General features: G+C 39.9%; 1 protein-coding gene and 1 long non-coding RNA gene across 8 annotated transcripts in view; one reads left to right on the top strand and one right to left on the bottom strand.

Moving 5' to 3' along the window:
- DOCK9 (dedicator of cytokinesis 9) overlaps window positions 1-3,377 on the bottom strand; it is a 236,178-nt gene extending 232,801 nt beyond the window's left edge. For 5 of the 7 annotated variants that reach the window (XM_036228844.1, XM_036228853.1, XM_036228850.1 and 2 more), the window contains exon 1: window positions 2,914-3,042. In XM_036228844.1, the coding sequence (XP_036084737.1) occupies window positions 2,914-3,042 (129 nt within the window). Of the gene's footprint in view, window positions 1-2,913 lie in introns of all 7 variants that reach the window. The other 2 variants (XM_036228861.1, XM_036228837.1) reach the window with 1 other exon arrangement.
- Window positions 3,378-3,420: 43 nt separating this feature from the next.
- LOC107499224 lies at window positions 3,421-6,794 on the top strand. The gene is made up of 2 exons (XR_001594213.2): window positions 3,421-3,689; window positions 3,954-6,794. It is a non-coding gene; the product is annotated as an uncharacterized LOC107499224 (long non-coding RNA).
- Window positions 6,795-21,051: the final 14,257 nt, after the last annotated feature.

Below are 21,051 nucleotides of genomic sequence, written 5' to 3'. Positions count from 1 at the left end.
TCTAGGATTAAAACCCAGGACTCCAGATCCCAGGGATGGTCATGAGTAATTCTAAGGCTCATGGAAGAGTAAACTATATTTGAAAAGGCCTACAAACCTTGTTGGATCCTGATTAGAACAAACTCCTCATCAAAGATGTTTCTTTAGCAATCTGGAATATCTGAATAGTATATCAACAGATTACTGTATGCATCATAATGGCATTATAGTTATGTAGGAAAATATCCCAATATTTAATACTATACACTATATACAGGGATTAAACGACAGAAGGCCTAGAACTCAAAATCACAAAAAAATAGTAAAAAGAGACAGTTGAATCAAGTCTGGCAAAATCTGGATAATTATTGAATCTGGGTGATGAAATATGAGGGTTCATTATGATAGGTCTCTCTACTTTGTTTATTTTCGAGCTTTTCAAATAAATACAAAATCATTTTTAAAAGTTCACAAACCTAAGCCTATGAAAAAAAATAAAGCTATGGAACAATAAATATTTATAAGCACCTCTCACTTTCACATTTCAAAGTTTCTTTGTTAAATGGAAGCCTTTATAACTGAATTATTTAATTTTGTTGTTTCTGAACTACTCATCAATACTAGAAGCATGGGAAGAGCTAATTAAGTCGATACTCTGTTCATTTTTTCTTTTAAGTCCATCAGAATTGCTTTATTAGTCAGCTAGTTAAGAATATTTAATGAGCATTTAGTATACTGTAGGCATTGTCTTAGCGCTGACCCAAGTCATCAAAGACAGAGCAAATACTTTCATCCGAGCATAGATCAATGAACGATGGGATTCCAAACCCTGGCATGGTTGTGAGTCTTCCTCCTGCATGGATCAGAGTTACATTCTTAGATCCTCTTCAAACAAAGCTGAGCCAGAACCTATGTGGCAGATGCACCTGCTGTGGCTTCCTGGCAGACATTGGGGAGCAGCAAGAGGAAACATGCAGTAGAAGTGAGAGAAGTGAAATTTATGGGTAATTTTTAGTATCTATAAGCTATCCCAAATTCCTCCTTCTGCAATGCAGAAACCACCGCAATGCATTTCCCATTCAGCGGGGAGCCTTTCATTTACCCAAGAAGGCTCACTTGCTTTCCTGCATTTTGTATTTGTTTTATCCCAGGTTTCATCGGACAAGTGACCACAAACGACACTACGAATTAAGACACCAGCCAGGTGTCTGGCTATTCATGCTTAAGGGTATCCAGGGAAAACAGATATACAAGTGTCATATGGTAACTCAGTAGATGTCACATATGGGAACAGGCACTACTAGGTTACTATCAGTAGACCATTCTCCCACAGGAAGAGCAGTTATTCAAGGACTGTTACACATCATAAACTAGTACCTCCTCTTCAGTTGGGGGTCTGCCAGCACTTTGTTTTATTTACTCTTCTTTTGCCTCAAATTCCTGATGAAGACAGTAGCTCCCAGTCAAAAGAACTAAGCTTTGTGTGAAAACAGAAGAGATACCACAGATATTTGTGGGCTTTATCCTTAACATACACACAGTGGCTAAAGTGGGAAAGATGCAGACTGGCCTACTTAAGCCAAAGCAACATTAGTTGGTACAGGTTATGGACAAGATGCCAGGTGCTGGTCTTTTCCCAACTCCTACTCTACTCGTTACCATCAACTTCATTCAGTAAAACAGAAAAATAAAATCTCTTTTTTTAACGGAACAAACTGGAGTTTGAGGAATCTCGAGTTCGCAGAGCTGGCAATTAGGAGAAAAACCAAACTGAGCAACTGGATTTGGAAATCAGCGAAACTTCATCTCCAATCTCCACAAACATCATTTATGTCACTCTATGTCTGCTCAAGAAGAGCATCTATCTGCCACCAAAAAGATGTCCCAGCCCCTATACTAAGCGACCTGGCACTCCAACCCGATAATACTCCACGCATAGCGCCACAACGGCGATAATCACTTCGAAGGCCCATCTTATTGCATCGTTCCAATACACACAAGTCACCCACCCACGAACAACCCCCTTTCAAGAAAACAAATACCAGCGACAATGCAAGTTGCTGCTAAAAGTTTCCAGCTGCCCTAGAGAGCATGCTGCTGCTTAAACGTCGCTCCTTTCCAGCGCTATCCAAGTGATCCGCGCATTCTGCGTTTCCAAATATAGCAGGACCAGCCCTGATGTGCTAAAGTTGATTTAAAACTTCATCTCCCTCACACCCAGGGGCCTATTCTCTATAAAGACGTCCTCCTACGACCAGATTAATCTCGGAGTTGCTCGCTTCGCTTGCCTCAAATCCTCAAACTTCGTAGTAATTTGCACCAAGCTGAAATTACCCGAGGTTCCTATCACGCCCCATAACCTTTCACAAGAGGAGGCCAAACCTCAGGATGCTGGCTAGAAAAAGGGGGCGGAGAAGAGGATGAGGAGCCCCTTTCCTCTGGAGCTCAACCCGCCCAAAGGGTCCGCAAGGCCATCTCCCTCCCTGGGTTGCAGGCTGGAAGAGGAAGCCCCCAGGTCCACTCCTTTACGCCCCTCCAGGCTACAGGTGCCAAGCCCCTCCTAATACAGAAGAAGAGGGCTGTGAGACGTATGGGGCAGGGGGAGGGGGAGGAGTAATTTCCCTGTTGGCAAAGTGAGGTCAAAGGGCGGAGGGGGAGGGGGAGATAGCGATCTTATTCCCAGGAAATTTCCCAAGAGCGAAGGGGTATCAGTGGGGAGAGGACGCCCCGGAAGCAAGGTGAGGGCCTGTAAGTTGCTGCTCCTCTCCAGGACCGTCCCTTCTCCCAAGTCCAACGCCCCCCTCCCTACCCCACCACCTCTTAATCCTACGGACCCAACAGGGTCGGCGGCTTCATGTCGCCCCGGCCGACTTAGAGGAGCGTGGAGGAGGTGGCTGCCTGACCGCCTCCCTCTGTCTTTCGTCCCGCACTTACCAGGAGCACCGAGCCGCGCACCACTTCCGACACGCTCTGCCGCAGCTCCGCCGCCGTGCCCGGCTTACTCAGCGCCCGGGTGAACTTCCGAGTCTCCGCCGAGGCGGGGACCAGCGATAGCTGCGACATCCTTGCGGCGGCCGCCGCCGCGCCTGCTCCCGCGGTCTGGTCCAACCGAGCCGCCGCCAGGTGCGCCCTCGGCGCCTCGCCTGAGGATCCCAGCGCCGCCGCCCGCCTGCTCCCCCCGCCGCGCGCCGCGCTTCCCCGCGGCGCAGCCCTGGCCGCGCTCTCCCCGCGGTGTCACGCTCGGAGGCGACCCCCACAGCGTCCGCGAACCCCAGCGTTCGGAGCAGCGCCCGGACTCGCTAAGGGCGACCGTGCGTGTGCCGGCGGCGGCGGCGGCTCCCCCATGCCACCAGCCTCCCTCCGCGACCGCTCTCCGGGCCGCCTCCTCGGGGCGGGGTGTCCGGCGCAGCGCGGGGCGGGGCGGGCGGAGGAGGGGCCGGCGCGGCGGGACAGCGGGCCCCGTAGATCGGCCCCGCAGGCGCGCAGCGGCTCGGGAGCTAGAAGGTGTTAATTTGGACAGCATGCTGTTCGGGACCCCTGGCTGGGCAGGCAGGGACTACGGGGGGCGCCTCCGCTGTCGTCCGATGCTCCCCGGGCCGCATGCCCGACGACCCGTGGCAAGGACCGCGCTCGCCGGCGACAGGGGGCAGAGCTGGGACTGGAGCGGGACCAAGTCCCCGGAACCGGCGCCTGTACACAAGAACCCTGAGGTACCTGTCCGTGAAGCCCCCAGCGCCTTGGTCACCATCAGGGTTAGGGTTCGGGGGGCACACGTCCCCCTATGTACCCAGGTCCTTTGAGGGGACAGAGGTTTCTTTAAGGTGGCCTTTTTGCAGCACCGAGAGAACACAGGGTTGTTCGGAAGCCGCGGCCGTGCGGAGCTGCAGGCAGCGCCCCTGCCCGGGACCCGGCACGGAGCTCCGCATGCACCCGTGACGGCGCTCCTTGACCTAAATCCACCATTGCATCCCCAGAGGCGTCGCGCGAACGGTGGGAAGCCCTGCGACCCGATGGGGGCATCCCGAGAATGAGAGACGTTGCAAGCCGTAACAAGCTCTTGCGAGTCACGCAGAACCCGGCCAGCAAGGACTACCTGCTGCGTCACCTTGGACGGGATCAAAACTTCTGAGCCTCACCTATCACATTTATACACCTATCTCATCTATAAACTGCGGACAGTAATCTGCAAGAGGCTGAAATGATACGGTATGCCTTTCTGCCGCTCCTCAGCGGCCGGGCCGGACCGCAAGGCGCGGGGCCAGGAAAACCCAGAAGCGACGGCCTACGAGCCAATGTTATTCAGGAGCTGGCGGCCGTTCGCGACAGCTACCACTTAGAGGAACTTCCTCTCACAGCCTTTACTGTTTTACCATCCCTAAAGAGCCCGCACCGCTTTTTCTCCTACCGACCCCCGACCTTTTTTTTTTTTTTTTTTTTTTGTAAATCCCGAATACCCTAATCTTGACCCAGCTAATGAGAGGGGTCGAGGGGAGGGAGAATTTGCTCGGGGCCCTTGGCGCATGCTCAGTGGTTTGGGTTTGGGCGGATTCCTGGGACGGGTAGCCCCCATCTTAAGAGCGGCTCCGCTGATTGGCCGGTCTGCGCAGGCCACGCCCGTCTCGTGATGACGGACAGCTTCTTACCTGCATGGCCCGCCGCCGCAGCGCGCGCAGTGGCCTCCTAGATTCGGCCTTGCAGGGGATCCGGGCGGATCTACCCCACAATTACCCAAAGGCGTTGTAGCCCCCCCCACCGCCGGGAAATCGGCCGCCCTTCGCGTTTCACCCTGCCATAAGGCAAAGCACCAGTTAAAGCGGAATCCCGAAGTGATAGGGAAAACTACCAATCTATTGCAGAAAGCAAAACACCACCGTTCAGGACTTAATGAGCAAGTACGGCAGATAATAAGACTGGAGGCTAGGCACGCAGTAGGCGTGGAGTTGGCACTCAATATATGCTTGATGGATTGGATTGTTTTCCCAGCAGATTGGAACGCACGACGTAACACTGACTGATTGTGACAGACTGGAGATAAACAAAACAAGTAATGTGTGGATAACAATCACACACTGACCCGTTTCCTCTGCGAAATATGGAAATAGCCAGACATCTCCCAGACTTCTGTTTCAAGAGTAGTCTGGGTGACCCCAGCAAAGTAGGTGGTACAGGCCAGCTTCACCCTGCCTTTCAAGGGGACCTTAACTGTTTTATGTGACCATCCATATCCTGCATTTACACACTGTGGCTTTTCAGCTCAGTTCTTACCTGAACTGTTAGATGCTAGTCGGAGAATCCTAAATTAAGATTGCCCTTTGAGCGTCTGTTTCCTGAAGAAGTCTCAAACAACACAAAACTTAAACCTGCTATGTTACAGTGGGTCACCAAACAGTACCTACTTCCATATAGAAGAGAAACTGGTTATATATTGTTTTTAATTTAAAAAACACACACACACACACACAAGATTGTAGGGTTTTATTTATTTTTTCTTTTTTTATTTTATTTTTTTAAGGAATAGATGAACAAAGAAAAGAGCACATATATTTGGGAAATGAAGAGTTCCACAAACCTAATTTCATCCTTGTCTGTACCAGCTCTAAATGCTATGCTTGTTTGCTGACTCATTACACCTAGAATTGGCAGATTTTCATTTAAGAAGCAGGGGATGAAGTGTAAAGTGCCAACAGTGGTCACTGACAGTGTCTAAACAAGTGCTAGTCTGACAGAGAAGGCATAGAAATGTGAACTAAGCCTAGGAAGACCAATTTTCCCAGCAACTCAGAGCTGAGCCCCTTCTTCTTGGTAAAGTGTGTTGTTAACTTATGGGACATTCTCATGTTTACGTTTCAGCAAAAACTTTGTCTTTACTGTTATGAGTTGAATTGCGTCCCCCTATCCCCACAAAAAAAGACGTATTGAAGTTCTAATCTTGTTACCTATGAGTATGACCTCATTTGCAAATAAGATCTTCATACATGTCAAGTTAACATGAGGTCATACTGGACCGATATGACTAGTGTCTGTACGAAAAGAGACAGAGGCACAGACAACAAAGGCAGATATTGAAATGATGCGTCTATAACCCAAGGAATACCAAGGATTGCTGGCAACCACTAGAAGCTGGATGAGACAAAGAAGGATTCCTCCCTTGAACCTTAAGAGAGAGCATGGCCCTACTGACACCTTAATTTTGGACTTCTAGCCTGCAGAACTAAGAATAAATTCTATTGTTCTAAGCCACCCAGTTTGTCCTCTATTACAGTAGTCCTTGGAAACACTTGCCAAAGACGTTTTTTTTTAAATCACCACCAAAGTGTGCCTAGAACTGTGAGAGTTCTTACTGCATCGACTCCTGGAGAGAGACAGTCACACCTTTAGAGACGAAGGAGCATCAGCTCAAGGCAAAGGCATTACATGGAAGGGGGATCATGCTGGTTAAGCCATGGTAGAAAATACATCCATCTACCTTAGCTTAAGGAGTAACACTGTCTTGGTTTTCCCAAAACTATAGGAAGAGAGTTTTGTGTGTGTATGTGTGTGTGTGTTTTTCCATTGAGAATAATACTAATAGGTAGTGGAAATGAAATATAATTGCCTATTTTTTAAATTTGCATTAATGATTTACTATATCCAAATATTTATAATTCAAACATTATCCATGCTTTAATAACCTCTTACTGCATCATTTCCTTGTTAGGCTTGCTTTAGGATTTATATGTCTTAATGGAAGAGAATTCGTTTAAAATTTTTTCCAGGTATATGTTGAAAGAGTATATCTGTTTTTAGCATAAATAAAAAGTAGCCTTTAAAGAATAGTAGTAAGACCTGTGGATTGTAGTGTCCAAGGAAGTGCAGAGGGGGCTTTCATTCTTTATTTTATTTTTGAATCGATTGCATTTTTAAAAAATAAGTATCTCTTACTTTTGTACTTTATATTTTTCCTATGAAAGTTGAACCTTTTAATAAAAATACAAACTCATATACAAGGCATTAGTAGAGATCAAATTTATGATAAAATTCTGGTTTCTTACAATCTAATGGTAAATAGACTTTTGAGGGTTTGTGGTAAAATATACGTAATGCATTGTTTACTGTTTTAACCATTTTTAGTGTACAATTCAGCGGCATTAAGTACATTTGCATTGTTGTGCAACCAGAGCTTTTCATCTTCCCAACTGAAACTCTATAACCATTAACAATAGCTCCGCCTTCCCCCAGTCCCTGGCAACCACCATTCTATTTTCTGTCTCCATGAAGTTGACTGCTCTGGGTATGGTGGAATCATACAATATTAGTCCTTTTGTGTCTAGCTGATTTTACTTAGCATATGTTGGAATTGCCTTCTTTTTTTAAGGTTGAACAATATTCCATTATATATGTGTAATATACATATATATAAAATACATTTTGTTTATCAATTCATCCATCAATAGACTAATAATAGACTTGGGTTATTTCCCCTTTTGGCTATTTTGGATAATAATGCTGTTATGAACATTGGTGTGTATATATTTGTTCAGGTCTCTCCTTTCAATTGTTTTGGGTATAAACCCAAAAGTGGAGTTTCTGGAGCATATGGTAATTTTAATTTTAATTTTAATTTTTTGAGGAATCATTATACTATACCTCATTTTATAAGTGTTTCTTATAATGCTTATTTTCTAAAAATTTGGTTGATTACTTTTTAAAAACAACCTCTTTAAAATTTTACCAACATAAATAGAAGACACAACCTTTACTTCAAAGAAGAGCATCTGGGGAAAGGTATACTATTAATTTAACACATAAGTGTACAGACACCACCTAGGGTTGATGGCACTGGAAGAATATAATCCCCTCTTTCACTTCTATTTTATTCAGGAGAGATTCCTAGAGGATATGAAATATGAGGTCTTCCAGATGTCATTGAGACTAAGGCTTCTCGAACTTTATTGGGCATATAAAACCCCTATGGATCTTGTTAAAATGCAGGTTCTGATTCAGAATGCCAGGTGCAGTGCCCAAAATTCTACAGTTATAACAAGCTCCCCAGTGATATTAAACTCCCCACTGGTGCAGACGGTGCTGATCCACATTTTGTGACTAGTAAGCATTTAGACTTCCATTACCAACAATATGGCAAACTGCAGACCCTTGAATGTGCTCCAGCCAACCTTTAAAATTTAAGGGGAAAGAAGACCAAACACTCAATGGGAAAATGGACAAAAGTCATGACCAAATAATTCACAGAAAAGATATAAAATGACAGGTAAACACTGTCCTGGCAACACCATCCTGCTTTATATTTGGGATTGATTTAAGCCCCACAAATTAAGAATTACTATTTTTTATTTGATATGGTCAATATTTGTTTAGCTATGTTCATGTATTTATTAGTTTATTTGTTCACTATTCTTTCTTCCATCTCAGATCTTTCATTTGGGGTGACTTTTATCTTACCCAAAAGTAAACCCAATGACAGCTCTGGTAGTTTCTACTGTAGTTTCTCTTTATAAAATTCTAAACTCACAAATTTTTCCCTCATTATGCTATATCATGAGGACATGGAAGAAGTAAGTTACTGAGCCTTCAGTGTCTTAACAGAACATCCTATCCTAACCGGTTCTCTTTGCAAAACTGCAGACGCTATTAACCAGCACCTTCCTCACTTGTCTTGACTTCTGCCATCCAACAAGCAGAGAAAAAAATCCAGCTGCATCAACGGCCATTCTGAATAAAGGAAAATTTTTCATCAAAGTGAAGGAAGAGTTGAGCTGCAGTATACAAACAAAATGTAAAGAATTGTTAAGTCAGTGATCTTGGGTTAGAGAAAGGGGCAACCATGTGAGATTTCTTAGTTTAGATTTTTTCCTTTTATCCTACATTGACTCTTCACTCTTTTCTCAGTCATTGAAATATTGCTTAGATAATTTAGAATGGTGTCATTTTCTAACATCAAAAAAACCTAAAAATTCTATTATCTTTTTTAAAAATGATATTTAGATAACATTAGGAAATAACTATCTATAGAACATTAAATTTATCCCCTTATTAATTGACACAAATTTATTCAGTCAACAAATATTTATTGAGCATCCATTATGTACTAGATAAAATTCTAAGTACTGAAAATATATCATGAAGATATAATTTTTAAAAGATCAAAATTCCTTATATTCTAGTGCAGAAGACAGACAGTCAATCAATATGAAGTCAAACAAGCAAAATGTAGAGAATTTTGATAGTGGTAAAATAAAAAAAGCAAGGAAGGGACTATAATGTATTGTGGTTGAGGACAGGTTGAAATGTAAGTATTGTGGCTAGGGAAGGTCTCAAGGGAAAAAGAACTATTGAATAAAGAAATGAAGGCAATGAAAGGGTGAGCCATATGGTGTCTAGGAGAAGAACATCCCAAGCAAAGGGAATAGAAATGTAAAGGCTTAGTCAGAATCCAATGCCAGTGTGGCTGGAGTGGAATGAGGAAATATGCAGAAAGAGGATGTGAAGCTAGAGCCATGAGGCCTAGAGGGAGGGCAGATTAGATGGTACTTTGTAGGCCACTGTAAAGACTTTGGGCTTCAACTCTGAGTCAGATGGGAAGCCACCTGAGGGTTTAGAGTGTTATCGTTAGACGTGAATTAGTCTAGTTTCCTCTTCCTAGGCACCCTGGAAGACAGCATTTCTCAGCCTAGTGGGGTACCATGACTGGATTCTAGTCAATGGAAGTAGATCAAAGTGATGTATGCCACTTCCAAGCCTAGCCATAAACTCCCTGTGTGATCCTTTACACTCTCTTTCCTCTCCTGAGGAAACCACATGTTGAACATTGAGGCATTCAAAATGCAAGGAACCTGGATCCTTAAGTCATTGCTTAGATGAGAGCTCCTTAGGATTGCTTCTTGTCCAGGAGAATCTATATTGGACTTAGTATGATCAAGAAAAAAACTTTGATTGTGTTAAATCACTAAAGTTTTGGGGTTGTAAGTTACAACTATGTTGACTGGGCTTGGGGAAGGAAAATGGAGGCAGGAAAATCATGTAGATGGCAACAATCTAACCAAGAGATCATTGTGACTATGTCTATTAATTTATTCATAAAAATAACATTTCACACTTCCGAAAAGCTACTCATAGTCTAGTGGAGAAGACAGCTCTGTAAATATAGCTGTGATCCATGGATAAGGAAAGTGAGATTTACAAAGGAGCAGCTAACTATATATGGGTCACAGAAAACATGAAGTTGAAGTGGATGCTTACTCTGAATGCTGCATTGTGACCAGTGTCTAAAATTAGAGGACTAATAGGTTTGCATGATATTTGTAAAACATCAATACAAGGTCTGTCCCGTAATAAATGGATGATAATTATTAACTAGTAAAAATTATAAAGTGTTTTCAGATATTGTTGTCAGTTGTTTACTATGCACACTGAGAGGGTCTGGATGGCAAGATGCAATACTTACCCCAAGATTAAGGGCATACTTCCATCAACCAGCTGCTCTCTTTTTCTTTTTGAATTAGCCAATATTTTTTAACTCTTAACTACTTGTCACCAGCAGTTTTGCTCTTATTTTTGAACATTGTTCATATTCTACAAAGATCGATGACACCAAAAGAACAAATGGTGCTTGTTCATTTCATTTTTTGTTTTGTAACATGTAGTCCAGAATACCATTAATACTCTTTGTAGCATGTAGTATTATAACACTTAAGTTTGTTGTGTCATTGAATATCAACAACCTGTTATTATTGCTATACTATATATAAGCAAATAATGATCATATAACAGTGAATACATAATCATATAGCTTGGTTTAAAAGTGCTGTTGTTGACATTATTCTGACCTCATCAAAGGAATTTCCACAATATTCCTGCAAGATAAGTAAGTAAAAGTTCATGTCACAGATGAAGTGTTTAAACACAAATAGCAAGGTGTTCCTGGTAACTTAGTATCTCTCTGAACAGGCTAAAATGGAACTTGTGTGTCAAGGCTGTATCTGAGCGAGTAACTAGAGCTTTCTCCTAGATAACTTCCATTGGAGGTAAAGGAAAGCCAATATAGCAGAAATTAGGCAGGATTTCTGCATGATTTTAAAATGTCCGCCTGAAATGACTGGTTGAAATGGGACCCAAAAGCTAATTTCCTTTGGGAAATATTTATTTAGCAAAATTTATGCAATTTTTCTAGAAAAATATAGTAATAACAATAAAAATACAGAGTTTAAACGGATGGAGGATATCTTCAACAACAAGAGAAGTAATAATCAGGGGGAAAACTGAGCTTAGAAAAAGGTCAAACCTCTTAAAAATATACCACTTCTCATAGCAGAAAAATGTTGATCTCTAAATGTCTTTTTCCAGGCTTGGGATCCAGAAGAATGTTGGCCAGAATAAATGGAGAAGCAGGCCAAAGAGAATCTGTGGTTAGCACAAAGAGGCCTGGTATGGCATCTCCTACATTGTACCCTGGAGGAACCGTAAGGGAGAATCCCTTTTCTACTTGGGAAAAGGCTCTAGTGTATAAAAGGGCAATGATTCTGTTGAGGACTGGCTACATAATTTACCATAATCTATATAATCTCTTCAGGGCTGGCTACATAATTTTCAGAGCCCAGTAGAAAATGAAAATGTGGGCCTCTTGTTCAAAAGAATTTCAAGAGCCCAGAGGCCCTTCTAAGCACGGTCCTGGAGGCCCTCTTCTGAATCAGCCATTAACCCTTTAGATGATTCCAAGATGGTAGAGAAGGTAATGGGGCTATTTATCAGCCAGTAAGGACATGGTTCAGTGTTTCAGCAATAGGTCTTGCAGTACCAGCTATATCAGCTTTAACATAAGCCAGACATAGAGCATCACCATTGGGTATATAAGGAAATGATCCTTATGGACTGACCTTAAAGTTTTCTGACAGATGGTGGAATGAACTACTATGCAAAACAGATCCTCTTTTCCAGTGGGATAGAAATATATGTATGTACATATAAACTCTAAAAAATAATAATAAACCCACAGAGCTAAGATCTGTGATGTTGCCCAAGAGCAAGTTTGAATAAACTGTTACCAAGAACTTTGAGAGAAGGGGAGAAACCAATACTATACAGAAGCACTGAACAGCAATACTGAAAGGCCTTACTAAGCTATATTTAATCGTGACCATGGAAGTGGCCATGAAGAGAAGAACCGATTCATTGATGCTGTGTAAATGTTTGCCCAGCAAAATCAAATCCCAGCCATGTCTTAGAAATATATTAAGGGCTTCACACCCATGAGAATGACTGCTACCATCAAAAAAAAAAAAATCAGAAAATAACAAATGCTAGCAAGGATATGGAGAAATTGGAACCCTTGTGCACTGTTGGCGAGAGCAGTGCAGCTGCTGTGGAAAACAGTATGGTGGGTCCTTGAAAAATTAAAAATATAACTACCATATGATTCAGCAATTCTACATCTGGGTATATATGCAACAGAATTGAAAGCAGGGTTTCAGAGAGGTGTTTGTAGACCCATGCTCATGGCACTATTATTCACAATAGTCAAGAAGTAGAAACGACTCAAGTATCCAATGATAGATGAATGAATAAACAGGATGTATTATATACACACAATGGAATATTATTCAGCCTTAAAAAAGAAGGAAATTCTGAAACACGCAACAACATGGATGAATTTGGAGGGCACTACATTAAGTGAAATAAGCAAGTCACAAAAAGACAAACTATAATTCCTGTTTATGAAATACGTAGAGTAGGCATCAAGACAGAAAGTAGAATGGTATTGCCAGAAGCTGGTTGGAGGAAGGAATGGGGAGTTAGTGTTTAATAAGTATGGAGTTTCAGTTTGGAATGATGAAGTTTTGGAGATGGCTGGTAGTGATGGTTATAAAACAGTGCGAATTCACTTACTGTCATTGAACTGTACATTTAAAAATGGTTAAGATAGTAAGTTTTATGTTATGTGTATTTTGCCAAAATTAACTTATAGAACTTCAAGAAGCCCTCTTTTAGAAAAAGAATATAAAATTATAAATATAGAATTTGGTACAAAAGTGGATATTTAGAATAAGAAATATCACACAAGTTACAATTTACTTAAAACTACTAAATACCACAAATACAACAAAATACAGAAAAAAAACAAGTGTTTCTAATTAACTTACTCGCACATCTCTAAAATGCTTTTTCCTACAATTTTTTTCTGCATATACTCTGGTAGTCTCTTGAAGACAGTGATTTTGTAATATTTTTAATAGCAAGAACAGAAAGAAAATTCAATCTTTCCTTAAGCATCCCTAATTGAAATTTTTTATTATTAATAACTTAGAACAGTTTATTTTAACTTTGCAACTAGTTATTAGTATGTCTTGTAACTTTCCTGAATTTTGTCTAATTTGAAAGAAGTAATAAGTTTTTATGAGCTGTTATATTTAAGTGTTTTTTAAGGTTTTTTTGGTGTGTCAATGTCTTCAAATTGACAATATTCAACAGCTGGTTTGTCATCAAAGTCCTCATTGTATTAGAGTATTAACAGTTCTATGTTCTCTTTATCAGTGTCAATATTTCATGTTTAATTTGTAAGGATTTAAAATTCTTTTCCAATGAGTTCGTATAATTCACAATTCTTCATCAGATTTTTGGACAAACCAAATACCATTTATTTCTCCTGATAGAATATCCCTTTTTCATAGTGAATGATAGGATTTAGCATGATCTGAAAGTTTTGTTATTTTTTCTTCCTTAATGTCATAAAATTTCTATTAATTTTTCTTCTTAACTGTTTTGTTTCATATTCCATTAATTTGTATCTGAATTTTTTCTCAATTCTTTAATATATAAATTTAAAGAATGTAAAATAAGCTACCTTTATGTATAAGTAGTTTATAGCTTCTCATGTGTTTCTATTGAAATCTTCTAAAACATCTTTCTAAATTGTAGTTAATATGATATGTTACTAACTCAACTTTCCTTTAGTAAATTCCAAAACTGTCCATGAAGGAAATTGAGATGGAAAGACACAGTGGCTTAATGGACTGCCGGTAAAATATCCTACTTCCACAACTTTTGTGAAAACATAAGATCATACGAACACACTTCTAGGTTCCTACCCAAGGTCTTGCGAAAGGCAGTGCACATAGGGGCCCTGAAGCTTAAGCAAACCAGCTACTGCCACCAGCCCCAAGAGAGCTGCATCCAAAAAGTAATGTCCAAGAAACAAAGTCAGCAGCTTGCTAATTGATGTACCATACTTTAATTTTGTTTTGTTTCATGACCACTTTCTGTCAAATTTCTCCTACTCCTGCTATAATTGGGTGTAATGAAGAATTCTTTGTTTCTTCCTATCCTCTCCATTCCTTCCTCTTCTTGGCTGCCTTTCTGCTTCTCTTGCATTCTGGGAGATTATGCTCCGGAGCCCTGCGGTTGCTGACAGATTTCATTAGCCTGATGGAAACGTTTCTCCGTCTCAGGCTCTCCTTTGGCTGCTGCCAAATTTCTCTCATCCTCCCAGGGTGCAGTTTCAGCTCAGGTCTACTGACCTCGAGCTGCTGTGGCCAATGTTGCCCGTGTGAGTGTGTCAGTGGGTGACAGTCAGTGGAAATCCAACCATGGACCCACCCACTCTAGTTAACACAAAGAAAGAATATATTTTGGCCAATAAAAATAATAATAGAATTTGAATGCTTCCAATTTGATCTCTATTCTTTGACTATGCTTTGCCCTTCCACATGTTTTTGATATCACATGAGTGAACTGAAGATTTAGGAACATGAGACTTTAAACTGGAGCAACATCCAAATGGTCAGGTGCATTACTAACACCTACAAATTACAGTGTTTAGCATATGTAAAATAGAATTACACTCTCAATGCCAGGAGGTAATACTTTCGAAAAGCAGGCTGCTCACATAACTCTTTTTGTAAGCTTCGAGATTGAGTCTGTTGAGTCGAGGCCCTGAGCAGTTTCTGCATGAACATACTGCTTTTGCTAATGTGAACTAACTACAGAAAGTAATAGAATACTATTCTATTACTACTAATGGAATATTGCTACTATTCTATTATTACTAATGGAATACTACTATTCCATTAGCGTATGAGAGTATATTTTACATAACTGTCTTAATATAGACAAGGTAGTCAAAAGACTACAAGACCAGGAAGCAGACACTGTGTAATTTGGGGGAAGCCTTCCTGAGTCACATTGTCCTCAACTGTAAAAATTAGAGGATTGCTAAGGTCCCTCCAGCTCTAATATTTGACTTCTATATTTTGCTCTATTAATGCCCCCAGTGTTCATCTTTTATCTCTTCATCTTTTTTTCTTTTCTCCCCCCTGCATATAGTTCTAGCCTCTCTCTTTCTGCTTTTACATACCACAGTAAAAAAAAAACATTTAAAGGCCAACCTCCATCAGGTCTAGACATAGCTCAAGAAAAACCCTTGGAGTAGGAATGGGGAATTCCAGCCCATGGTCATAGTCCTAGGATCAATTTTTCCAGAATCTTCAGGCAATAATTGTTCAGTCTTCACTGTAGTCTAAACCAGGGATCCCCAAACATTTTTTTCCAAAGAACTAGATAGTAAGTATTTTAGGCTCTATGGGCCGTACAGTTTCTGTTGCAACTCTGTCATTGTATTGCTAAAGCAGCCATAGATAATATGTGAATTAATGAACATGACTCTGTTCCAATAAACTTTATTAATATGCATAGAAATTTGAATTTTATGTAATTTTCATTCTACACGAAATACTATTTTTAATAACTTTTTAAAAATTTGGAAATATAAAAATCATTCCAAGTTTATGAGCCATACAAAAACTAGTGGCACTGCAGGTTCAACACAATATTTGTCTAAATTTCAGTTACTGATGTTGCAGAAATTGACAAGCTGATCCTAATATCCTATGGAAACTTAAGGGCCTTGGAGTGTACAAAATAAACTTGAAAACAACAAAGTTAAAGGACTCACATTTTCACAATTTCAAAACTTACTGGAAAGTCACAGTAAACAAGACTGTGTAGTATTGGCATTAGGACAAACACAAAAAAGAAAACCAAAGACTACTATCCCTCATGAATATAGATGTAAGAAACCTTTAAGAATTTAACAAAGAGGATTATACATTGTATTAAAAGAATTAGACACCATGACCAAGTGAGGCTTGTTCTAGGAGTGTAAGACTGGTTCAATATTTGAAAATCTATCAATGTAGATTTGTCATGTTAACCAAATCAAATGATAGTACCAACTGATATCAAAAAGCGACAAAATTAAACACCTATTCATGATAAAAACTCCCAGAAAAATAAGAATAGAAGGGAACTTTCTCAACTTATAAAGAGCACCTACAAAATACCTACAGCTAACATTACACTTAGTGGGAGAAGACTAAATGCTTTCATGAAATAGGGAACAAGGCAAGGATGTCTACTCTCGGCACTCTCATTCAACATAGTGCCGGTTCTATCCAGTGCAATAGGGCAAGAAAAGGAAATACAAGTCATACAGTTAAGAAAGAAAGAACAAACCTATCCATGTTATATATTTCATAACTGTCTTCATAGAAAATCTCAAGGAATCTGTAAAAATACTATCAGAATAAGTAAATACCTAGAAGTGGGGTTCCTGGTTCATGTGGCAGATGTATGCTTATCTAAAACAAACTGCCAGACTCCTTTCCAGAGTGACTGGAGCATTTTGTATTTTCACCAACAATGTAGGAAAGTTCTAATTGCTCCACACCTTTGCCATTACTCACCATTAACAACAGTATTTTAAATTTTAGCCATCCTAAGAGGTGCATAGTGGTATCCCATCATGGTTTTAATTTATATTTCCCTAATGCTAATGATATTGTACATCTTTCATATACTTGTTTACCATCTGCATATGTTCCTTTTAGCGAAGTGTTCAAGTCTTCTGCGCATTTTTAGGTTGGGTTGTTTGTTTTCTTACTGCTGAGTTTTGAAAAATCTTAATATATTCTAGATATAAATCCTTCATTGGATTATTCCAAGTCTATAGTTTGTCTTTGTGTTCTCTTAGGAGTGTCTTTCACAGAATTTTGGTAAAGTCTTATTTACTAGTTTTTTCTCTAATCAGTTATGTTTTTGATTTCATGTAAAAGGACTCTTAACTCCAAATCACAAAGATTTATTCCCTTCTCAGATTTTCAAAGTTCTATGTTTTATGTTTAGATCTATAATCCATTTTGAGTTAATTTTGTATAAGTTGGAGATTTAGGCTAATGTTTGCCTGTGTTTTATTGCATATAGATGACCAATTGTCCCAATACCACTTGCTAAAATGACTATCTTTTCTCTATTAATTGGTCTTTTCATCTTTGTTGAAAATCGAATGACCAAATCTGTGTGAGTCTGTTTATAGGCTTTCTTTTTTCTTCCATTGTTCTTTCTGTATATGGTTTTTCCATTGTCAGTTCCATTTTCATTGTCTTTGCAATGCTATTTGAATCTGTTCTGCATGTGCTCCACCCAGAGGCCAATCTGGGACCCAGGTAGTGTCTACCCCGTAGTTCAATTCTCAGACTTTACAATATGCTGCTGTTTAGCGTCAGATCCATACAGCTCAGAGGTGAACCCAAGAGTACATGAACTCTCCTGAAGTATTTCCTTTCTGCCATGTCCCCAGTATTTTCTTGTTTCCGGAGGTTCCCTTTTTCAGTTCTCCATCCAGAAACCTGGGGTATTCGTTATCCCAGTCGGTGGCATTTCTCAGAACAGTGCCCATGTTTAGGATCAAGAGGTGGGAGGACAGACGGGAAAAAGGCCTTGGGAGTTTGTTCCCTTCCTTGAGATCACAGCTCCTCTGATTGCAAAGGAAGTCTCTACTTCCCAGAGTTTTAGATACCTGCAGACTCCTACTGCTGCTGCTAAGGCTGGGGCTGCCTAGGGGCTCGGGCTCAAGAAAATGGAGAAAAGGAGAAAAATAGAAAAAGAGAGCTCTCCCACCAAACTTTGATAATTAGGAGTCTTCTTTTCAGTCACTCCAGCCAGAACTAGCGAGCTTTTCCAGGAGCATTTTGTGTCCACGACTGGGGCCCACTTCCAGGTTTCAGACAATGAGATATGGGGATACTAGAGGAGGCAAAAATAGGAAACGCACTTCCGGATCAATGGCAGTGCAAATTCTGATCTTCTTTCCCAATCCATCTGCTTCCATTTTCTCTTCAAAGTCTTCAAATAACTACTCCATGCAGATTCTATGGCTGTATTCAGTGAGACAGACAGGGTAGAATGTGCTTTCTCCATCTCACCTAGGTCTAGAATTCCTAAGCACAAGGCATTTTTATATTATTTTAATATATACTGAATTTTCCACGAGTATACCTAACATGTAAAATCAGGAGGTATTTGTATTTGATTTTGTTTAGAACTCTATAAAAATAAATATGTTTCTCATCTTCTAAAATCAGCAAAGGCAACAGCACTACCCATGGGTTGGCATTTGGGTTGGCCAGCACAATACACCCATTCGAGCCTGAATTTGTAGTTTTGTACTCTCCGGTAATTCCACAGACATATACATTCTTTTTCCTGTCTATTAATTTGTGCTTTGCCTGAGGCATTAAAATATTGAAATACATATTATTTTATTAATAGCTTTTATTTTTCTTTATGTCGTAGATGGGGTATCATAGTGATATTTTTGAAATGATGTGCTTTGCTAGATTAAAGGGGCCTTTAAATCTTTTGACATTCCTCTTACCTAGAGGTACTTTGAGGGCTGACCAAACATCTTCCTGTGTGTAATTTCAGATACTCTCCATGTGTTCTTTGAGCAGAGTGGTCTCAGGGTAGTTAGACTTCTTACATGGCAGCTCGGGGCTCCATAAATTTTCCCAGAGCCCCAGAGCTGCAAGAATTCTTATGACCTAGCATTGGAAGTCCTCAAAGGCCACATTCTATTGATCAAGCAAATCACTGACGGGCCAGCCTGGATTCAAAGGAGACCAAAACAGGAGCTACTCAGAAGGGGCTGCTGTCAGGAATGGTTTGTAGATAAGATACCAACCTGGAGGGCCAAGGCCCCTCAGACTCCAATTAATGAATAAACTGCTTAGCACTGAGTCTATAATTCATAAAACAAATAGAAAGGAAAGTCCCTTTCATTGGGTGAATTTGTATGCAGTGTACATGGTATATTTCTTGTCCTTGAACAGAGCTACCAAAGATGTTCTTTGAATGCCTGTATGCACAGAGGAAATTTATATTTACTCAATATCACAATGCCAAATATGTGGATGATAACGTAAATAAGTCTCTGCCCTTTAAGGCTACAGGGTTGTTGTAAAAACAGGTATACAGATATTTATCAATCGGTATGCAAAAATAAAGAGGTTTGCTGAAGAGCTTTAATGAATTCAGAAGAGAGAATTATCTGTTTTAATCTCTAACCGCCTATCTGCTGTTTCAACCCTCGCTTCTTAGAATCGCCTGGGGAAATTTTTTAAAATAATAATCCCTCCTCAGATTATGGTTTAATTGGGGGTGGGACCCAGACATCAGTATTGACAAAGAGTTCTCCACATGATTCTAATGGGAAGCCAGAGTTGTGACCAGTGCCTGGTGTCTCCCTTCTTTCCTGATGTTCCTTTGTGAACAGCATTGCTTTCCCTGGGAGTCAGGGATTCATTCAGCTTGTATGAGTGAGATCAAAATTTGTGTTTCCAACAACTGCCCAGGTGAATCCTGTCATAAGGGAAATGTGGTTAACACTACTGTGTTCCAATTCCTTCCCAGTACTTAATACAAATTCAACCCTGAATCTAAACTCTGTCTCAGCTACAGAGGCTATCCCCACCTCAACACTCTTGGTGAAATCCTAACTCCAAAGCCGGCCCTAAACTGAATCCTATCTTAATGATTTTACATCAATCGTCACCCTATTACTTACTTCAAATTTTAATTCCCCAACTCATTCACTAATGCCTGTGAGGAAAAAGACCCATTTTAAACCCTATTCCCATTCTTTTCTCCACCTTTATCACGATTGGCTTGTTTAACTGTAAAAAGAAGTCATTTGGTACTTGAGCTTTAGCGCCAGACAGCCCTTTGCTTGAATCCCAGTTACTTTCAGCAAATTGTTCAATCACTCTAAGATTTGCCTTTCCTAATTTATGAAATGGAGATAATACACACCTTATAGGATTATTTGGAAGAATTAAGAAAGTAATGTCTGGGAGGCATTTGGGGTTAATAAATGCAATTAACATTCTTCCAGCCTCTATGATGTTTCTATCCCAGGCCTCAATCCCAGAAATGTCAACCTAAACTCCTGTTTTAGATAATCTAAACAAATTGTATTCGGTAGTGTTGTGAAGATCAAAGAAAAATCTTGCCTTATTCAAAAAGAATGAGGAAAACTATGAGACAATGCTTTGCTGAGATGTCTGATCTTTTTCTCTTCTACCTATCAATGACAGCTGAGAAAGCAAATTAAAAAAAAAATTGGATCTATTTATTTTGGAAATTTTTACTATATGCACTAAAAGCATATTAGCAACAGATGTTTCATATGCTTTCTTTTTTGACCTCATTTATAAATCCACCACAGTTCACTCTGTTTGTTTTTTGAAATTGTTTTTTCTTTTAAATAGTAATTACCTTTTTGCTAGGTTTTAGATTTCATTATAAATCTATATTTTTCTACTCTAGGAGAAGCAAAATCATGGATAGGAGTAATTCCAGCTTTGATAGTTTCAATATTCTAGAAAATAGAGAATGACAAATGACTTTTTTTTTTTTTTTTTTACTACAACTCCCTTCCGTGTATTCCTCACCATGCACAGGCCCTCTTCTAGAAGTAGGACATAACCTAGTTTTACGTTAGTTATCAAGAAGGAGCCAAAGAAAAGAAAAAATATTTTTAGCCTAACTTTAAAAATAGTTCCTTTTAAGGTAGAATGAAAATTAATGGAAATGGAGTTCCCAATGAAAATGGGAAAAGAAGAGAAAGATTATTTATAAAAGAAATACATTCACATTACATACACATACGGTCATATTCGGGATCAATGTTAAGGTAAAGAAAGTGTTTATCTATCCTCAAACTTGGAGAATATGTGTGTGTATAAATTC

The sequence above is a fragment of the Rousettus aegyptiacus genome, unplaced genomic scaffold, assembly GCF_014176215.1.
Source record: "Rousettus aegyptiacus isolate mRouAeg1 unplaced genomic scaffold, mRouAeg1.p scaffold_m13_p_11, whole genome shotgun sequence".
Lineage (NCBI taxonomy): Eukaryota > Metazoa > Chordata > Mammalia > Chiroptera > Pteropodidae > Rousettus > Rousettus aegyptiacus.
This window is presented reverse-complemented; position numbering and strand designations above follow the sequence as displayed.